This window comes from Protomyctophum bolini (assembly GCF_963924005.1).
Source record: "Protomyctophum bolini genome assembly, chromosome: 2".
NCBI lineage: Eukaryota > Metazoa > Chordata > Actinopteri > Myctophiformes > Myctophidae > Protomyctophum > Protomyctophum bolini.
The window spans coordinates 43,609,682-43,632,438 of record NC_137863.1 but is presented as its reverse complement, the minus strand read 5'-3'; the positions used below and the strand labels follow the sequence as shown (position 1 = coordinate 43,632,438).

The window sequence follows — 22,757 nt, the reverse complement described above, 5'->3', positions numbered from 1 at the left end:
TAAGCCGACCTGGCAACACTTGCTGTCACCTCCACACAGCTGTCACTCAACAACTACTTCCTCAAACCATTTCCTGATGTTTGCTATATTTTTTAAATAATACGAATGACAATAATGCTAAAGACAAAACCCTGTCAACTCTGGCATGAATATACATGAATTAGTCACTATTCATAGACACAGCTTTGTCGGCTTTGTGGTTCTTCAAACAAAACAAACAAATAAACAAACAAACAAACAAAAAGAGCTGTTGTCATGTGACCACTACTGTAGTTCAAGATGGAGACAGCCCTATATAGACCCCATATCCCGAATGGACTTCGAGCTGTGATTGGGCAACTTGGTTGCCAACGCAACAGGACATCGTTCGAATTATTTTACTTCGACTGACACTGAAGACAATATTTCCTTAATTTCCTTGTGGGATATTTATAAGAGTTAACATAAATGTAGTGCGAACATGCTGTATTTGCGTAAAAAATGCTGCCCACTGTTTTATGGTATTCTGAACCCACCCAATCACAGCGGGCGCCCTTCTAGGCTATGGGACGTAGACTGTACCTCTCTTGTTAGCAGTTTAGCTGTTTACAAGAAAGAAGAATCCAAACATGATACCCAACGAACACTGATACATTTTCATCAGTCGGAAATGTGCCTATACAGTGTTTCCCTACAGTTTGGCTTGATGAAAAGGGAAGTTGTTGGTAAACATCACTGACCAGCCGAAGAATCAGCAAGAAAATCTTCCAATGATCATCATCATCATCCTCACACCTTAATTTTTAGAGGGACCGATATGGCACTGAGAGAGTTGAAAGTTTGTCTTCTTGGGGTAAGTTCGGATTGATTGATTGATTTTGATCTGCCCACTGCTGCTCACAGTGATTTGTTGCACGTTTGTTTTAAGTGAAAGCCACCGAGCTCGAACCCCCATGTGAAGCTACAGTGCTCTTCCTTTAAAGATGCTAAGCCTGCTGACTTTACTGTATTAACTTACATGAGATGAATGTGATGGCCTTCTGAACTGGCACACATGTAACGTCTCCAGAAACGTTATTGATCTTGTCCAGCCAATATGAGTGATGATTTCACCTACATGTATTGGGATACAAAATCTCCAGCTAATTCAGCAACTGTGGTCATTGATAAGTGTCAGCATCACAATAACCTAGTAGTGTAACATGTGTCCCCTCCATCCATATAGTCACATAGGTTAACACATAGGTTAACACAGACATTGCTGTTCCTTGGAGTGGTCAAAAAACTGTTGTAGGAAGCACATTAGTGAATGGTCAGTCTGGCATGATCCCAGAGAATGTGTTATTCACTCACAATAAGACCCATCAGCATTGTTGCAATCACATTCCAGGATTTAACAGTGCTGGGTCTTATTTATGGCCAGCCTTGGTAACCATGGATTTTTATTTCTCTTCTCTTCAGGACACTGGAGTTGGAAAATCAAGTATTGTTTGGAGATTTGTGGAGGACAGCTTTGACCCAAATATCAACCCTACAATTGGGTAAGTTCCTGCTGTTACTCACAGAATTTCTCGCCAGCTTTTTTCGTCAGCTTTTTTCAGTTCTTGTAAATGACAAAATACTAGTGGTAAGACTTTCTTCAAACCTTTTCATTTGTCATCGGGCCCCCATCAGAAATACATTTCTGCCAGGGACCCCCCATACAAGATTTGTGTTGTTAAAATATTTCAAAAAGATATATTTTTTAAAAGCACTGATTGTTTGCAAATAGCTGATCTACAAGCTCACAACGCGTGGCATCGAAACGTGGGAGTTTGTAGATTGACTATTTTCAAATAGCCAACCTATGTAGTGTTAAAGTAGTTAAACTCATGCTAAATGAGGGACCCTGGGCCTCACTTTGAGAACTAATGCCCTTGGACATATATTTCAGATTCAGTCCGTGGCCAGTTGGCCACTACACAGCCTAACCTGACTCTGCCAGATTGCGGCAGTATTGGGTTCACAAGTTCCCTCCTCCTGCCTGCACCTGATCTCTCTCGAGCAGAAACGATGAACCGGAAGAAGCGTGACAAAAATCTGATATCTCCATAATAATTTCGAGTTGTAGTCTTGTCTGGTTGTGTTTACATTTGCTATGGCAGCGCTTCAATACGTCATCAGTCTCGCGTTGATCCTGAACTCTAGCGGCCGCAAACGGCCACATGATATCGCTCCGATCAGCATTTGATCGTCGTCTCTTCCCCCGAGAGGGACCAGATGGGAGCAGGAGGAGGAACTCACTGCTGCCGCCATCTGGCAGAGTCCGGTTAACTACAGCCTACTACTGTCCACATTATCTTTCTATTTATCTGAAAGTGTTTATCTTGTAGGGCATCCTTCATGACCAAGACAGTGCAATACCAAAATGAACTGCACAAGTTCCTGATCTGGGACACAGCAGGGCAAGAGCGGGTCAGTAAATAATATTTCAATACATTTCTGATCCCTTTTCTGTTCTGTTCTGTTCTGTTCTGTTCTGTTCTGTTCTGTTCTGTTCTTTTCTTTTGAGGAATTGATTATACAACGTGACATTACAGAGCTAGCATAACCATAACGGCACAACTGGCTCTATTCTGTTGCATTTATGTGGTTTGTGCTGAAATCCTTCCATATGCTCACATTTGACTGATTTTATTATTAAACACAATCGGTGCTGGGATTTCTTTCAAAATAGAAGCTCTGGGTGCCGGGAAGATATGGCATATAAGATATGCTTGCTTACCTTACGATGATTACGATAAAGTCTCTCTAGAAGCGCTGCGTTATTTATTATCCTGGGTCGAGAGCCATGTTGAAGTCAGAAATGAAGACAGAAGTATACCCATCTGGTCAAAACCACGGAGAGCTCCCTAGATTACGCGTAGCGAGCCTTTCTTTCTGGGCCTGGCGTCGTCATGAAAGGGGGTGGGACTGCGACGCTCTATTGTGCAGCAAAATGGAAACCGTGCTAAACCACCAGTGCTGGTCGGAGGAAAAAAATGCCCCCCGGCACAACAGTGCTTAGATTGGATAATGCTCATGTCAAATAATTGGTATGGATAAATAAACTATTCATACTGGCAGCATTGCATATTATCTATCTCATACATAAACATATGACTGGGTACTGCACTAGAAGACTTTGACGGTATGAACAAATTGCTTAGATATGGTCAAGTGATGTCAGTCACAAATCTTCTGTGTATGATTGATTGACTTGATATTCGGCTCAGTGGGTGTGCACACTTACTGAGTTAGCTCAAGGCACTAAAGATTTATATTGTAATGATATTTTCTTTTGAGTTAAAATGTATTTGATCAAATTGGTATACAGTAGAACAACAATTGTTCAAGAACCGAAGTCAAGGTATCGTTGTAGAACATTTAATAAAAGTCCTAAAAATAGACCATGGCTTTATTTCTAGATTTTGTTTGTTTACAATTCAAATGTTATTCAAATGTTTCGTAATGTACCTCTACCTGATTTATTGAGTCGTTTGCCTGTACATCACTGCTTGGTTAATAAGTAATATGTCATTCCTATATTCTCAGGAGCCTATCTCCCAGCTTTATATTGCAGATAACAGAAGATGAAAAATATTATCCCCATCCATGTATTCACTTAATATGACTTGACATGAGTCACTGTCATCTCTCCATATAGGTCTCAATATAATCTGTACCGGTATACACTTGAGGGAACTTATCAAAGGGCATGCTTCCAAAGGGAACACAAACTTAGCCTTTAGTGCAGTATATAAAGTACATGTTTTTAAAACATTATGGGTTGCTTTGTGGATCAAACAAACCCAACCAAGCAAGCGTTTCAGTCAAATGTGAGTGAAATTGTATCGACATTATCACCAGACTCTTTTAATAATTTGGTCCCCACTCCTTTGGGGTATTTCTCCACTGAATATTTGCACATATGTGAAATAAGTAAGTAAGCTATATTCAGGGAGCCGTAAGGGGTTAATTGTCTTGCTCAGGGACACTTCGATACTGGGGCCAGGGCTCAAACCTGTTTCAAGGACGGCCTCTCTACCCACTCAGCTATGCAGCAGAGGTTCAGAAGGTAGTATGGCCGGCTGACTGCCCAACAATCCCTGCTGAGCACATAGGATTAATGTACAGTACGTGCAATGACAAATGGCTTCCTTCCCCCGAACCGAACACTGGCCAATTTTGTTCGTATATAGACGCCAGATAAAGCCGGATGCACCACGTGGATTCGAACCTACAACTTACATGGTGGTGGGCAGGTAGCCTGGCTAATAAGCCAGACTAATATCACACTGTGTAATCCGCCGGCAGGCTTTTTCTTTGGCACTGCACCACCCGAGTGCCATTGGATTTGGGGACCAGGAATTACAATCCCCAGCTCCTCCTGGTTTAGCCCAGTTTGGGCGGGTACCCCTTTTGGTGTTAGCATTATGCTATGCTTTAGCTATTGAAAAATATCAGATCTACAAGCTTATAGCGCGCCACCGAGTGGCTCGCTACGAGCTTGTAGGTCTGCTATTTTTGAAAAATCGAAGGACGAGAAACATAGCTTTTTCAGAAAACTGTCAGGATGTAGAAACATTTTTAGAATCTGATCTAAGGTCAGAATGGCTTAGTGCCGAACGTGTCCTTGAGCAAGACACTGAACCCCAACTGCTCCCCCGGGTGTTTTGTTGTCAGTTGCCCAGTTGCTTCTAATAGTTATGATGGGTTAAATATAAATTCCAGTCATGTGCAAATCTACTTGGCCAATACAACAACTACAGGGGGCACATCTATTATTAATATTGTATTACTTAGGATCCCTGGGAACATAGTTAATGTTGTGAAGTATACCGTATAGTCAATTAGCTAAACGTGCCCAGACCACCTGCTCTCACAATACATGGGCTAATGTTCATAAATGTGGGTAGTAGTATTCCTACCATAGTTCTATCCAAAGAGCCCAAATCATGTGTTTGAGTTGGACTTCTACACCATGCAATTAGTTGATAAGTAGTGGTGTAAATAACTTGGGTTGATTACTGTAATGCTCTCCTATCTGGCTTACAAACTTCGGTTACAACTTGTCCAAAAATGCAGCAGCCAGTGTGCCAGACCAAATACCAAATGTAGAGCACACATTACACCTTATTTTTAAAGTCCTTGCATTGGTTGACTGACAATTTTAGAATGGATTTTAAAATTATATTTCTACTGGTTTTCAAATAATTGAATGGGAATGCACCAGCCTACTTGTCGGCAATGCTTCCTAAATACGTGCCCGGCCAGACCCCTTGGAATAGAATTAGATCCTCCAGCGCTGATCTCCCGACCTAGAAAAATAGCCCCTGTGCTCTGGAACAGCCTGCCGGGGATCTACGGTTCTCTGACATTTTTAAACGAAATCTTAAGAAGACACACTTTTTTTCCCCTTTTAAAAAAAATTATACTATTACTATGCATTTTATGCTTTATTACTGTATTTGTACTTTGATTTAGATTTATTTTGAACTGCACATGCTCTTTGAACTACACTTGTCTGAATGGTGCTTGATTGATTGATTGAAGGTGCTTACATGGTTGAAACTTATTCTACTCCTTCCAATCCCTTGTTTCTCAGAATGAGACAAAAACTACAATGTGTTGATTCATTAACTCACTCAGTATGGTGGAAGGCATTCGTTGCTGCAGTAATACATAATCTCTGATAGGGGGCAGTATTTCACTTTCTATAGGCCCAAGTCTGCCCGTTTTTTAATGATGGCCCACTCTTTAGTGCTTTCACTTTAGGCCCATTTTCCACTGCTTGAAAGGCAGAGCATGGTGCGATGAGTTTAGTCTGGCTCAGTCAGGGTTGTCTGTTTAGTCTTGCAGATGGTATCATCATATTACGTCGGCCATGATTATGTCTCTCTTTTGCTATTTAGCGTTCCCTTTCTCTTGCGTCCTCTCTCTCTGCTTTTGTGTTATCTTTTCTGTCTCTATCTCCACTGTCCATCCATCCATCTCGTGTGTTCTCTTACATGCATGTTAGGACTGGTAACTTGTCAATAGCACCCAATGCACTAGTCTGTGTCCGTGTGTCTTTCCATTTTTATTTAGTTAAACAAGACTCGCAACGCTGTGTGGCTGCCCCCAAATCAATCCCACAACCTTTTTTTTCTTCTTTAGATAAAGATATTGATTGGGTGCATCCACACAGTGCTGCAAATCTGTTTCCGTATGTATGGACTAGCTTTCTTTTGGCTCATCAGCACCTGTGGGAAAGGGTGTGTAGCCTATATATATATATGCTCTGATTACTTCACAGCATGTTCTGTTTTCATGGATGCTCTGCTGTGTATTCCTTCTGAGCTGTCAAGTGGAGGCGTTTGTCACTTTGTCAGCAGTCAGAACAGAACACGATAGTCAAGTCAGTATTGAGACTAGAGGATACCTGACACGTAATCAACACCACTGTTTGCCTACAACAACGTTACGTATATGATGCGCAATCCGAAATGCCGTGTATAGAGAGACCTGCACAAGGAGAGTGTATATGAAATATACACTTTCATATGATACCGGATTTGAGAAAAACTAATGACGAGTCTTAGTATGTTATCACATCAGCAGTTCTGCCTGTGCAGACGACGAGGCCCACATCTAGACGGGCAGAAAAAGGGGAAGCGTTTTCTCTTTTTGACTCAGCTGGACAACATCCCCACATCCTACATTTCACGACTTCACGACTTTCATGACTATGAACAAGCATTAGTTCCCTTTCCCCTTTTCTCTTTCTCCATTCCCTTTTTATTTTCCAAAATGCAGTCCTCTGCTTTTGACAATGGTTTGTGTCTGCCGGGACGGTGTCCACCTGCTGAAGGGTGAGACAAAAAACAACCACTTGATTTGTCCTCCCTCGTCCCCCTTTTAGCTCTGCTGTGCCACGGTTTTGCACATATTAAGTTATCTTAAAAACCGTTTAAGATAAGACTGATGATATCAGTGGTCCCTTCTGCCGCCATGCAGGCCTATCTGCACGTCCCTGCCACGCGATGTCAAAGTGGACGTTCTCTCTCTTTGTTTTGTTCATGCCTCAGCACTTTCACTGTGCCACCTCTTGCTTATATCTGCTGAGTTACTTCTTTCTGGTTCTTACTATTACTAACTCTTCATTGTCTCCACCAGGCCGAAGGCATATGGAGAGAGTGTTTTTGCACTGTCCGTGTGTGTGTGACTGTCCGTCCGTCTGTGTATACAGCTAATCTCCGGGAACCGGTAAACTTTGCACACGCACACTCCCTAGATGCCAACGATGAACCTCTGCCCCAAATTCTCCAGAACGGCCTGTTATTATAGCGCCACCAGGAGGCCGACCAGGATTGGCCTGTTTTTGAACAAAAAGCCTCAAATCATGAAAGCAGTGTGCAATTTATGTGAAATCTTTCACAGACGTTCCTACTAGGCTGAGGAATATATCCCACCCTTTTTCACATTGGCCTGTTATAGCGCCACCAACAGGTGGATTTTTGCAAAACACATTTTTGGAGAAAAAAAATGCCTCAAATCATCCAATTGTCATCAAAGGCGTAAGAAGAAATGGCACCCTTTTCACATTGGCTTATTATAGCGCCACCAGGAGGCCACACAAGCTGACCTGCCCTGGTGGAGACCTGCACTCCGAGGGGCACTTTTTCTAGTTTAGGATTCCTTCCCTGCCTCATTTCCATTCCCACTATTCTCTCCCCTCTCTCCATGTGGCCTTCACTCACGTAGTCCATCAAGTGGCTCGCAGCTGTGACTAAAAAAAGTTTAGGTACTTTCTGCTGGTTTCTCCCCATTTTCTTTTTTCATACTACTAAGCCTTTCAGTGCTTGTTTATGAGGGGCGCTAGCCCCTCCTATGTCCAGCTGTCGGTGTGTGTGTCCACAAACCCTGTCCTATACACAAACATTTAATTTTACGTCACACAGGCAAATTACGTCAAATTGTACGTCATAGCGTAAACACAAACATTGCGTGACACAAACGTTGACGCCGCAAATTGTGATTGGCCCGGAATGAGTTGATGTATGATAATGAGGGCCCCTCACTTCACAAAGGGTGTGATTTTTTTTACTTTGAGCCTTTGCTTATCAAGACCTGTTGAGTTGAGACGGCAAAGGAGCACTGAACCAGCCAATGCACATGGAAGGAAAGACCGCCACAGGAAGGGAGCTCTGTGATTTCCACAGTCCACAACCTCTCAACCCCCCCCACCCAATTCACCCCCCCTTAGACCATATGGGACCTCAGTGGTGCATCTCGGGCTTCGCTGTCAACACTTTATCTGGGGGCCTTCTTTCCTCTCTCTGACCATTCCTCGTCACAGAAAACAAGCAAGGCGAACTTGCATCCCCCCCCTGGCATGGAAGGGGCTTCTTTCATTGAGCGCCAGACTCCCGGTTTCAGTAATTAATCAGCATGCAACTGGGTAGCGTTGGAGCTGTTTTTCAGGGGGCTGCCGTGTGGCCAGATGTCTGGTCTGGCCTCGCTGTGTGTGTGAAATGCTCCCTGGGTGAAGGCGGAGAGAGAGAGACCACACAGGACTGGGCTGTAGCAGCGTAGCTTTAAGCTGCAGCAGCACCGGCAACTATAGCCAGCGAGACAGACAGCATTCTCTTCACTGCCTCTGCCAAAATATCCAGAGTTGGACTCCGTTCGGTCGGTGGACTCGGTGGCCAGTAACAACTATAATTATGTGGAATGTGTGCTTTCCTGAGGTAACTGTGTCACTCTTTAAGATGGATCATTTGTTCCTTCTTGGTGTAAGGGAAAAATGAAATCGGCGGGAAAGGCTTCAGGGTCATTCCATGTGAACTAAACTTTTTTGGAGAGTGCAGAGTGGACTTGTTTTTAAGTTTAATTGGTTAATACTTAACACATCAAATTATTAGAAAATGCATTTAACGTAGGGCCTACTTTACAGTTCAATCATATCAAGTGGAGGGGGGGCCTTTATTTCAATGACGAAGTTTTGGGGGAAAGGTAGCGCCATTAAGTTGGCCTTTCACCCTATTTGTGGGGGGCGCTAGCCCCTCCTATGCCTAGCTGTTGGCTGACACTTGGCTGATCACCCCATAGCAATGATTTGATTGGCTGAGCACGGAATTAAATGTGATGTATGATGATAAGAGCGCCCCTCACTTCAAACAAGCGTATTTTTATTATTTTTTTTTAACTCTGTTGTTATTTTCCAAACAACAAATGAAACATAAGTCCATTCAAGAAAAACTAAAACAAAGACAATTAACCAGCACAAAAAACTAAACCACGACAACAAAGCCACAAAGCAAAAAAAAGAAAGGGGGGGGGGGAGATACCCACTATTCACCCAACGTTTTTCAAATAGCTCTGCCTTGGTCCTCAGATTATGAGATCATTTTACACCAGCGTGTTTTTATTTTTATTTTATAGAGGGTTAGGTATACAGTAGGCTGACAGGAACTGGGGAGAGAGATTGGGGGGGGTGACACGCAGTAAAGTCCGGCGTGGAGTCAAACCCGCGGCACACTGCCGGACTGGATTACCACCCAAAGGTGCCCAGACGGCTATACACCAGCCGCCTGGGCCACGAGCGTGATTTTTTTTGTTTAAAGATGAGTGCCGCGATTGTTGTACTTTTTCCTTGTTTTGTATGTGTCTGAGTTAACATAACTCTACAGGTGTGGTTGGTTTAGAATATTGAAATATGTCTTCCCTGTGTTATTTTGGTTTCTTCCTGAAGGCTGCAAGCTGAAAGGAGCCTTTGGGCTGTATTTTGCGTGTCTTAAGTACCAGGTCTTATTCCCTAACTTGAGTAAACTAAAGACCTGGTGATCAATGCTCTTTGGCCACTCAGAATAGCCAAATGGCATTGACCACGCCTCCAGGTCTTTAGTTTACTCAAGTTAGGGAATAAGACCTGGTACAGTAAGACACGCAAAATACAGCCCTTTGAGTCAAAAGGCCCAAACAATCACAATCACAACATCATCCTCTCACCTAACCCTCCCCCCTTTATCGTACAACAACAGCTGTGGGTGCGGCTTCAGTTCAGGTGGATCACCACCACTCTTATTTTCTAGCTAAGATCTACGCAGTGTTACACTTCCAGAGTAATATGAACACTCAGGATTTTTACTCTGTAGAGCTGTCTTCCGTTAGTTTGGGGGGGATGTCATTAAGGCCTCTCTCTCTATTGACAAATTTGGCCAAGTCAAATGCTGTTACATCTGTGAGCTGTTTCAACTGTTGGATGTTGACCCAGCCTCATCTTTCAACCATTAGCGGTCCCAAATGGAGTTACATGAGAATAACCTAAATTCCGTTTGAAATATTATGATAATAGGCTAATTGTGTGAATGTGAGGTCTTGCTAAGCGTCGGAAAATATTTGACATGGAAATGCCCAAGACGTGGCAAACATCAGAATCCCCCCCCGTTGCCCCATCCCCTTTTCCCAACTATAGATTTGGAAATTATGCGCAGATTGTTTTGATTACACAGGGCTTTGTGATGTATTGGGCCAAAGACCAAATGTATAGTCGTCCATAAATATCAAAATGCTGAGTGTCTTTGACACATTCTGCTCATCTTTCTCCTGATGGCTAACACATGTGTGAGTTCTTGGTGGAAAGGGCTTGCCATACTCCATTTAAATAAAGCCCGGCTTGGCTTACGGGCTCGGAACATGGGGCCTTTTGGGTTTCTTTAACGTCATGGTTGTTTGGTTTCTTTGTTGCTCACTTTTATGCTCTGTTTCGAGTCCAGTGTTTCATAATCATTCCGTTTGATGAAGCACCCACTGATGTCACCATACTGAGATGTTTTACTATGTGACAGACTATTTAGGATTTATTTATAGCATATCAAATGTCCAGAATTTGTCCAGTGTGGGAGTGTGTGGATTTTTTGCTTTTTTTATGGCAGTATTTTTGTCCCATAATGCTGCTATTTGGATAACCTTCTTTTTTCTCCATGCATGTCAAAAGTACAAATATTTGGGAGGACATCCAGATAAACAAGTCTTCAAAGTGAAGCCAAGCAATTGGCATTCACTTTGTCTTTAGAGGATATTAAGTTCTAAAGTCTCGGGGACTCTCTGCTGTTATTGTAAATGTAATGGTACAGTTTGACTTGGGCAAAACGCTAATAAGCAGACCTATAATGTCGCCTATAGCCTCAGTATAGAGGACCTGGTCTAGTCGGGAGATAAAACCGTAGGAGGCTTTAGAAGGCCAACTCTTCTCTCGCTCCAGTGGACAGCCCCTCTTTCTTTGAAGAATGACTGCAGGACATCACTCACCATTATTTATCTCGGCCTCAATCTTCCTTTTGTCTTTCCCACAGTTTCGTGCCCTGGCGCCAATGTACTACAGAGGCTCTGCGGCAGCCATCATTGTTTATGACATCACTAAAGAGGTAAAGTTGCCCACACCACAGTCTCCTCTCGGTCCATTAGTATAGTAAGGCTATGACTAACAATTATTTTTCAATCAATGAATCTGTTAATTATTCATTTAAACCGTGAAGTATAGTGAACTAAAGTGCTAAACTATACGCAATTATGACACAGTAAATTGCTGTTATCTGACCACGGCAGCAGTCTCAAAAATATAACTTTTTTTTTATAGATAATTTTGGAACAAAGTCAATTCACAGTTCTAAATGACACGTCTTAGAATGATTTGGCATGATGCATCACTAAACCGATAATTCCATTATTAAAACGTCGTTCAATCGTTTTGTTGATCTATTAATTGTTAGACCCCTACTTTACCGCCGGTATGTCTCTTTTTTTCCCCCTTATTGAATTGTAAGCACTTTATTACCTTGTTTAAAGTGCTTTATGTATTATACTAATCATCATCATCATCCTTGAGTGAGATGGAAGATACAGCTACACTCATTCACAGCTTAAATTAACCCATTTAGGCCTTCAAAATCTTCAAAATCCTCCAGTTTTCTGAAATCAATATTTTCACGATTAAAAAAAAACCAGCAGACCCCTACAAGCTCGTAGCGCGCCACTCGGTGGCACGCTATGAGCTTGTAGATCTGCGATTTTCCAATAGCCAAACTATAACAATGTTTAAAACACCAAAAGGGGTTCCCGCCCAAAATGTGTTAATTCCCCATTCCCTAATTAATCAAACTGTCACGGATGACTAGAGATATCACGGCACTTCACGCTCACTTTTTCCCCCTCAATCATTTTGTAATTATGCTGACTTCCCCCATTCACAATTGCCGGTGGCTTCCCATTATGTGTTACCAGGACTCCTTCCAGACGCTGAAGAATTGGGTGAAAGAGCTGCGTCAACACGGCCCACCCAACATAGTGGTGGCCATTGCTGGCAACAAGTGTGACCTAGCTGATGCCAGGTAAACCTTCCTTGTCTATACCAGTGGTTTTCAGATGGGTTTTAGTGCTCAAGGCAAAGTCAAAATCTTAGGACACGCCTGTATTCATATACTGTACGTGAAAAAAAACAAGTGTCTATATAACACATGCTATATCGGTCTTATCACTCACATTTATATTATTTTCTACTAATGCCAAATAAAAACGTTTTTAAATATATTTAAGCTCGTGAGCTTATTTAATTGCCTGTAGTATAATATTAAACATTTCACTCCACTTTTATCTTGGCACGGTGCCAGAGATTCTAGCCTACGGCGCAGCACCGGGGCAAAAAAGATCTGCAGGATATACCCTTTTAGTTAGTATGTAAATACAAAAGTAATAAATAAAAATTGTATAGTTGTCACAAAAGTCCCAAGTTGTGCCCTGCCACACTGCTTGTCTGGTCTGTACAATAGACAATAATAATGCAGTACAAAACACAACCGCACCAAATCCTCCCATATACCCGTCATGAGGAGTTTATACAATATATTCAGGATGAGTTCACTCCAATAGATTCAAAGATAATCTAAGTTTGAGTTTCTCCTCGTCGTACAGAGTACAACATGGAGTGAGACGGTGTCGGTATTTTGACCGTTACCGTGCATGGGCCGGAAGGTTTGAGTCATTGTTGCCTCGAATGGGTCATTCATTACCTCCCATCATCGGGAAGATATTTGATTTCCATCCCGAGGAATACCACGGAAATTAAAGCAGGCAGCCCCTGGAGTAAATTCCACTTCCACATGCAGGAATCTCATCTGGGTTTTCAACGCTGATTGATATTCAACCCTATTTGAATAAGCTGTTGTGTATGTAACATCAGCTGACAGTCCCCTTCACCCCACTCAGCATTTGTGGTTGAACTTGATGATTGTTATGGGGGATTGTATGGCAGTAGTGCTGTACCGCTGAAATGCCGTGGTCATTCATAGTGGACGATAAACAATACGTGCAACACCAACGGAAAAGGTCTCTCACTGTCTCCTTTGTTCTCTCTTTTTCCATTTTTTGTGGTTAACCCATTCTGAACGGGAACCCGTTATGCTTTAGCTATTGAAAAATAGCAGATCTACAAGCTCATAGCGCGCCACCGAGTGGCGCGCTACGAGCTTGTAGGTCTGCTATTTTTTGAAAAAAATCGAAGAACGACTGACATTTTTAGAATCTGATCTCAGGTCAGAATTGGTTAATCAGACCAGTGTGTGTCCAGTGGAAACCTCGTATGAATCTGATCTCAGGTCAGAATGGGTTAACCTATATCGACCACAAAATTGATAAATCTCCCAGATAACAGTTAATGAAGTGCTTGCGCTGGTTATTATATCCATGAAATTGGGAAATCTTCCGGTCTGTAAAAACGATATAAACCCACATTGCGGTTGTGTGTGCTCTCCGTCAATCTGTTGCGTTTTTTACGTCCGTGTCTGTCTATACACTCCGAAAGAATATATTGTGAAGACTTTGTAGGAAATTTACTGAAGACGTTTGTGAGGTCACAGTGACCTTGACCTTTGACCACCTTGTAATCGGGAACATTCGTGAGTACCAACATGACGTTTGTGCCATGTTTTTTTTTTTTATATGATATAAATTGTATCGGCCGTTTTGCCTATCGAATCAAAATAATACTAAGAAACATATGCCCGGCCCAGGCGGTGGCGTAACCGTCTGGGCACCCGACTGGTAATCCACAGTCGCAGTGTGCCGCGGGTTCGACTCCCGAGCCCGACACGGCCTTTACTGCATGTCTTCCCCCATCTCTCTCCCGTTTCCTGTCAGCCTACTGTCTGTCCCTTCAAAAAACTAATAAAAGGCGTAAGCCGCAAAAAAATATCTTAAAAAAAAAAGAGAAACATATGCCCCAAAAAACAAAAGCAAAAGGCAAAAAGTCTCAAACATTTAAATGCACGTGAAGAAGTGCATCACTCATTTTTGGTAAATGCATAAAAACTAACATCAATCTTACCACAGTAGAGACACTTTGACTTGTACTTGACTTGTACCTCTCGTGTTCTTTCCCAGGGAAGTGTCGGAGAAAGATGCCAAGGATTATGCTGATTCTATCCATGCCATCTTTGTGGAAACCAGTGCCAAGAATGCAATTAACATCAACGAGGTCTTCATAGAGATAAGTGAGTGTACTTGTTTGGTTGCGCCGGTGACTTAGCGTCTGCTGATGCCTACTGATTTCGTCACAGTGCTGCTTACTGAACAAGTTCAGCATTTACTGCTTTCATTTGCAACCGATGACTGGCTTCGCTGAGTTACGGTACAATTACAATTACAATTTAGGCATTTAGCAGACGCTCTTAATCCAGATCGACTTACATTAAGCAAGAACAAAAAAGCATGGGAATACATCACATAAAAACATTTATCATGAAACATGCGTAAGCTAAGAAAGTAACAGTGGAATATCTATATAATGAAACTATACATGTATACTACTATGCTATACTAGTGCTATGACTACCGGTACATACAATGCAATTATAGTGCTGTCTACATAACATAAGCTATAAGTCTGTATCAAATGCTACAGAAGTCTACAGAAATGCTATCTAAGGGGGTAGGGTAAGTACTATGGGCCGTGATGGGCTCATAGCGTGCCACTCGGTGGCGCGCTACGAGCTTGTAGTTCTGCTATTTTTTAAAAATCGTGAAAATATTTATTTCGGAAAACTGGAGGATTTTAGAAGATTATTTTCAGGCCTAAATGGGTTTAACCCATTTTGGGGCGGGAACGCCTTTTGGTGTTAGCATCATGTTGTAATTTAGCTATTGAAAAATAGCAGATCTACAAGCTCATAGCGTGCCACCGAGTGGCGCGCTACGAGCTTTTAGGTCTTGCTATTTTTGAAAAATCGTGTCGCAAATTTGGAAACACAGGTATTTCAGAAAACTTTCATGATTTATTATAACACATTTTTTTAAATGTCGACGTCTGGTCTAAATGGGTTTTAATGTCCGTCACACAGGCCAGCGGATCCCTGTCCTAGACGCCGCGGGTGGAGCAGCGGGAAAGAGTTTTAAACTGGGACGCCAGGCATCGGAATCCCGCCGGACGTGTTGCTGATGACGCCGGTCACTGTCCCGACGTGACTCCTCCTCCTCCCCCCCGATGACTCCTCCCCCCAATGTGTCCCAACCAATGGCCTGCTTCACTTTATATAGCTGCCTCCGCCAGCCTCTGCCTCTGACGCGTCTCAACACTATATACCGTTTACACAACTTTCACCGGTCAGATCTGGGTGCAAAACGGTATACCGACAAAACAATAACATTTATAAACCATAATGTATCATGTATGAAATTCATCCCCGGGAAGTAAGCACTTCAACAACGACAAATCTGTAAATGCAATTAACGATGAATTAATTAATACAGTACGTGGGCCGATTTTGATTTAATCAGCTGTTTGGTTTTTATGAGATGAGAGATGAGATGTACTTTATTATCGCAGGGAAATTGATACGTTACAACGGCATAATGTACTAAAAAATAAACGACACGGTAATCAGAAACAGACAGAAAACACATCAGACACAAAAGGACATAATCACGAGTAACGGCACCGTGTTTCCTTGGATTTAGAGACCCAAATGCTGGCACTAACATGCTATTTATTTGTTTATGTAATAATTGCCCTCCCATCATCAGTGAATCCTGTCCTACAATTTACTACTCTGTGTAAGAAGGCAGTAAGGCACCACCTGCACCATTCCCCTGGAGACTCGGAAAGCAAGCGGCCACCAATCTCTGCCCTGTCTACTGAGTCCTGGTTCGGAAAGAACGATTTATACTTTTGTCTTACCATAGTTTGTTGCTGACCGAAAATAGCTGGTATATCCAAGCTCACAACGTTTCGTTGGATGCAACACATTGTGAGCTTGTAGATCTGTGTCCTCCTCCTCCTTGCCAAACCAATTCATTTCTTCAACTTAAGTTATTGCCTGATTCCATTCTGTCCAGTTCTTTCCCGAGTTCCTGATTTGAGGAACACTTGGATGTTATGCCTTTTGTTGTCGCCTTTCCATTCCACTTTTTTTGAAGGAAGGAGGATATTTTGATCATCATCTGTCACGGTCGCTAATTGAGGTTGAGGACGGTTGGATTATGAAGGAGGAAGATTCCCATATGATATAATGCCTCTGCATCATTTATCTATGAAAACACAACTCCTCAAGTAAAAGACAGAAGCAAATGAAAGATGAAGCGGTATTATGTGCACGTGGGAACCTTTTTTTTCTTTCATCAAAAAATGGCTTGTATAGTACCCAATGCCACAAAATGCAGGATGTGCTATACCCCCTCTTGTTAGACTTGTAAATAACATTTTGGCTGTCATGGTCACCAACCCATAAAAATAGTCTTGCAAAGTTACATCTGTTACCATCAGCATTTGCCAGTAATAATACTGTAGATTTGTCTATGATAACGAGAACCACAGTCCTCACATGTGCTAACATGATACCGTTCTGAAGCACTCAAATGTTTTCCAGGCCTCCAATTTTTTAACATTTGAAATAATATGAGACGAGCCCTAGAATTCCTTCTGTGATTTGCCCCACCGTGCTCTGAGAATATTATGCCAGCTGTTTTACAGTATTAATTGTCCTTCAATTTTTGCTGTAATCTCATTTTAACTTTGTGTAATTTGGCGGGCTTGTCTCTATCCTTGACCGTTGCTGTTATTTTACAGCAGTTTTACAGGAGAAGCTGGAGCTTTGTGAGGTCTTGCCAAATTCTTTAATTGTCTCATAAACATTTATCATCTTTTTTTTTTTCTCTCATTTTATTCGCAGAAAAAGCACACTGGCTAGCACATCCAACATAGTTTTACTACCTGGCCTATGATGAAAAGAAAGATATCTGGAAAGTGGAAACTAGATTTGTTCCAGGGAGAACTTTGACGTTACATTGAGAGGAAAATGAGTGCTGAAACAGATATGGTGATATGCATGACCCTCCGATGACCTGGGCTCTTGTTGCGGCTCTGTATTTTTTTCACTCATACATCTGTCTGTCTTGTAGGACTGGGCAATATTTCCATTATGTTGTTATCATGATATGCGATTAACAAAGTGTTAAAAGCTCACTTTCTTTTCCTTTATCAGCGTAGTTTTATACAGATTACAGATGATTATTTTAATAATCAAAAGTCTTGTGTAAATATTTAGTGAAAGCACCAATATGCATACCCAACATTGTCAAAAGTATCTCATATGGTCCAACATATTGCCCAGCCCTATACTTGCCCTATTGCCCTATTGCCCTTGCCCTATTCTTGCTCCTCGCAACTGACCATATTGACACAGTAGCTGTTTTGCTCTTAACACAACACTATTTGGGGTGCTGCGGACCGATCTTGTTCTCTATGCACATGATCGAGAAATACATTACTTGCACACTGTTGGGCTTAAAGGTGCCCTTTATTGTGCAAACACAGTGCCTGCGTTCATCAAAACGTCATGCATGCAGCTGTGAATGCTCTAAAAGGACAGCCCCAACAGTGTGTACGCTGTTTTTCTTTCGTTTGTAGGTTAATTGTGTTTTCTGCTCAGCAGCTACCTTAATTGGGTTTTGAGTGCATTTTGTTCCTCGTCAGCTGTCATGTTCGATTCATACGCGACACTCTTGAGCCTCCTGGACATCTTATTTTCATAATAATTAAGTCTGTCTTTCAAAACTGACACAAGACATGAACATCATAGTCTCTGTAGACTACTCAAGAGTCAAGAGGGGTTATAGTTTGTCACTAACGCATGCAGGTACTGTAGTGTACAAGCAGTGATGAGAAATGGTGGCCTTCTATGTGGTCTTAAATACAAACTGTTTTGTTTTTTTTTTGTTTTATTTGCTTTCATGTGATTTTAATTGAAGGTTATTGATGAGTTATGGAAAAAAGGATTCAGAAACATTCAGGATTTTTGTTGGAGTGCAATAGTTGTCATTACAACAAGCAATATGTCAAAAGAAATGTGACCTAAACTATGTTGACTAAAATCTCAGAAACGAACTACAATGTAAAGAAAGAAAGATTATGTTGATGCAATGTTACTTTAAGATTATACAGACATAGGTCAATGTTGACCTTCTTTGAGTAGCTGCTTAGTTTTAGGACGTTTTCTGATATTGAAAGATGATAAAGTGATCAATGTGATGTGGTGAACTGACAAAGGAGTACACATAGGAGTAATGCACAAACAAATGACTCCCTTGCCCTCGCTGTACTTATGTACAGGTGATTTGGATTCACACTTTCCAATAGGTTACCGTCAACCCATATTCCCATACTACAGTACATTGCATTGCTGAATCTGTGGATTTAGCTGTGCATTATATTTGAACTTAAAAGGGAATAACTGGTACATTGAAGACTGCACTTTGTTATTGATGGGGCCCCCTAACATAACTTTAATTGTTATAACATTGTCCAGATAAGTGGAGAGACAGCATTTATTCCAAGTGATTTCTTGACTCGTGTAGAAGTCTATGTCTTTATCTGTGAATTCTACTTTATTGGTGTCAGAGTGCTTGCTGTCCCCTGCCTGTTATTTTAAGTTACAAGCAGATTATTGGTGCCAATTTATTTTTGTCATTTACCTTTGATTTTATCATTGCTGTAATATGATTTAACATAAGATATTGCTAAATACTTTTCAATGGCCTGAATGTTGCTAATAATGACTGATTTGTGACTATATTATTGCCCTCATTTAGAAATTGTTTGCCAGTTTTACATGGGCAATCTGGAAAAATACCACATTTTAGGCTGGTCCTAGGATTGTGACAAATGTATTAATTATGTATTTTTTCACTGTATATACCATCAAATTGCACACAAATCAATGACTTATTAGCCACCAGATAACACACACACACACATGTATATTTTATTGGACTACCATGATTTGTGGTATACACCATTTGTAGTAATTCCATCCGACACCGTAATTGTTGTATTTACCTTTTTTATTGCCTTTCATATTGATTGTAAACAATGCCTGGGGGAAAAAAAGGTTGTTGGCTGTTTTTTTCTGAATGTCTGAAAAGGGATCTCTCAAACTGTTTACTAATAAAAATTGACAAAAAAATATATGTTTCTGTATCATTTATAATCATATCACATGGTATGTGTCTCTGGTTAAGTTGCATTCTCTCCAAGTGGGGAATATGTGCTTACTCACTTTGGAGAATGAGATCCTGTGGCAATGTTGTTGGTACAGTAATTGGTTGTGTTGCCTCACTAGTGGCAGCAAGTCCCCTGGCTATAAATACTGTATGACACTTGAGATATGTGTTTGAGAAAGAGGCAGCTTCTCGCTGCACTTTCAATAGTGCTGAGATGGCACAATGGGCCCCATTTACATGCCGAAATTCATTCGGAATGAATGGATTCATTCCACTTATTAAGAATAAAAATGCTCATGTAGACACCTCAATCGGAATAGAATATACCATTCCGAATAGATTTTCATTCGGGTCTGGAGGGGTGGTATATACCGTTTGAATCGGTATAGATCACCATATAAACACTTTATTCCGAATGCTACTGGGAGTTTGGAAAACATGTATTATTTTACACATGTCTGCCCTTAGTAGACTATAGTTCTTTATGCCCATGTCCAAGCAGGGATGGCCATTTGGAGACCTTTTATGTGCGCAGAAATGCGCACATAAAAATACAAATACACACCAGTTTTCTTTCCCATAATAAAATGTGCTATGTACAAACCCATCTGCGAATGACAGTGCCATTGCCAATTACAGTGTATGCATGGGTGTATGGATGCTGTGTTTTTTTTAGTTCTGGGTTGTTTTATATATATTTTTTTATTTTATTTTATAATAGCTCTTGTCGGTTATTCATTTCTTAAGGGATAACGGTTATGGGTTGGCCATCTCTATAGTCCAAAGTTATATTCCGGAATGAATGCTTTGGTCATGTAAACAATTGAGGAGTAGGAATACTTGTATTCAGGTTCCATCACTTCCATGTATTGTAAACAGTTGTGTATGAATCTCTGTTCGGAATGAATTCATTCATTCTGAATACATTTTGTGCATGTAACTGAGGCCAATGTTAACTTGGCAATTTCTGAACGCCAGGCTCATTCACAATCCCTTTGTTAGCTTGTATGTGTTTGTGATCCATTATGATATTTGGCTTGGCTTGGCTTGGCTTGTTTGATTCTGAGTAGGATGCTAAATGCATAAATTGTAAATGGTTCTAAATTGTAGGATTGGATTTTATTTTTTACTGTATAGAAAGACACTGCAGGTTTATTCATCATTTTAGCAGGAGTAAGGCTATGACGTTTTAGTAGTCATTTGTTACAGTTTGATTAATTAGGGTCCAGACTCTAGCATAATGGGAATTCCTTAATACTTTGCATGAGTGCTTTTGTGAAACAGCTGACATGTGCCTGATACAAGACATTTTAAATCAATACATACACCCTGGAATTATACCTTTCTATGTACTATAGTTATATCTTTCATCTCACTCAAAATTGCCATGAATGCTGTTATACTACTAGTATTACTATTATTATGATTATATTTATAAAGCACTTTAATCGAGCTTAAAAACCCGTTGAAATATAAAGTGCACTGGAAAGGCAAACATTGAGACAATCAAACGATTACAATCTGAAGTTCTGAGCAGTTTGTTTGTGAACTGAAATAGCTTAGGTGTAGGTGCAGCCTCGCATCACCTCCCTCGTCCCTCTCCCTGTTGAGTGGCTATGCAGGGGCAGTGACGTCGCACAGCGAGCCAGTCTCACTCCCTTCCTGCTGCATCACAACAGCCGCTAGAAAGTACAGCTCGAGCAGCACCAGTGACCGGGGGGCACGGATCCAGAGCCAATTAAACATCAATTAACAACCGCAGACATTGCAGCACCCGGCGACATCGTAACAAGTCCAACCGCCAGAAAGTGGTTGCATTGAGAAAAGCCCCTGCCTTCCGTTCCAACCGCTGGGATATGGCCAGGCCAGAACAGGTTCTGCTCTTGGAGCCTCAGCACGAGCTGAAATTCCGAGGTAAGAGGGGAGGGCCCATGCAGCTTTGACGTACCGTCCGGGAGGGGAAGGATGGGGGGGACGCAGGGCCGGTGGTGGGACGGGGACGACGAACCCCCCGGGCATAACCTGCACTACCTGTCCGGACAGTTACCGCCGGTGTCGGCCGGGAATAAGGAGAGTTCTAGAAGGACGGGCACCAGGTCAAACGCCACAGCTCCCACCACAGCCACGGTGGACATGACAGCTAGCTTAGTAGTTAGCCCCGGGATTAGCTTGCGCTAGCTACGCTATAGCCAGGCCCAGTCAGAACGTTTGCACTGCAGCAGCTGTCACTAAGCAGTGTGGAAATGGGCGAAATGGAAGCGCATTCGGCAGGACAACAGTCTGACGAATAAATGAATGAATGACACCGCCTTCCTATTGTAATAGCTGGAGTTGCAGTACGCATTAGCTGCAACATCCTTAGCACCAGGGTTGTCTAGCTAGCATTCATTAGCTCGCTCTCTGATTGGCTGTGTCGCTCTGCCTTGCTGGCCAGCTGTCATTAAATAACTTGACAGCTCCAAGGATGGGGTCACGTTTTATTATGCTGTCATCACGAGCACATCACCACGATCACTTGTGTTTCAGAGCACCTAATAATGTATTAATCTTTCAGAGGAACTAATGGGCGTTGAGCAGAAGCAGTTGTGACAACATCCTTCCCCTTACACCTTGTAATAAATAACATTGTTGTATGTATAGCGTTCAAATTCCCCATACTCCAGATAGCACGCAAATTAGGGTGTGTGTTGCAATTTGAGACCGATTAAAACTATCTGCGTTTTACTGTACTTTTAAAACGTTCTCTAAAGTAACTGCAGTGTAAATGACAGCTGTAATGCAGGAGGCATTAGAGTTCTACATTTTGTTTAATCTTTTAGAAGGAAAATCGAACGACTGAGTCTATACCTTAGGATGTGCTAGAGAGTCACCTTTTAATTTAGCCACCCAGGCTTCAGTTCATGTATAGGCATGTGTTGTTACAGGTCTATTAGTTCCATTTGTGCACTGAGTCAAATTAACACTGACACTAGAATAGGCCATAGAGAAGCTCAGTGCAAACCTAGCCTTGAACCTAAGGCCGTCCGATGTGGAGGGAAGGATTTGTTCGCGCGCGCGCACGCATTCATTATTTTCTTTGCATCGCTTATCCTACTTTGTCAAGGCTAATTTTAACTAATATTTTCAACACGGACGTCCAACTCGCCACACTTGCTCTATTTATAAGTCCATACCCTTCACAGATAACAGCAATGGCATCGAATGTCTGCCCGACAGAGTCCTTTTTT

The 22,757-nt window shown here is 41.8% G+C and overlaps 2 protein-coding genes across 2 annotated transcripts in view; both read left to right on the top strand.

Moving 5' to 3' along the window:
• Positions 1-558: 558 nt before the first annotated feature.
• On the top strand, positions 559-19,486 carry rab22a (RAB22A, member RAS oncogene family). Its single transcript, XM_080787415.1, has 7 exons — positions 559-832; positions 1,441-1,520; positions 2,352-2,433; positions 11,337-11,408; positions 12,265-12,371; positions 14,419-14,528; positions 15,375-19,486. The coding sequence occupies exons 1-7, from the start codon at positions 797-799 to the stop codon at positions 15,470-15,472; spliced, it is 585 nt and encodes a 194-aa protein (XP_080643541.1). The 5' UTR covers positions 559-796; the 3' UTR covers positions 15,473-19,486.
• A 1,700-nt stretch (positions 19,487-21,186) lies between these two features.
• vapb (VAMP (vesicle-associated membrane protein)-associated protein B and C) overlaps positions 21,187-22,757 on the top strand; it is a 31,752-nt gene continuing 30,181 nt past the window's right edge. Inside the window, exon 1 of the mRNA XM_080782899.1 lies at positions 21,187-21,444. Within this exon, the coding sequence (XP_080639025.1) occupies positions 21,387-21,444 (58 nt within the window). The 5' untranslated portion in view covers positions 21,187-21,386. The remainder of the gene's footprint in view (positions 21,445-22,757) is intronic.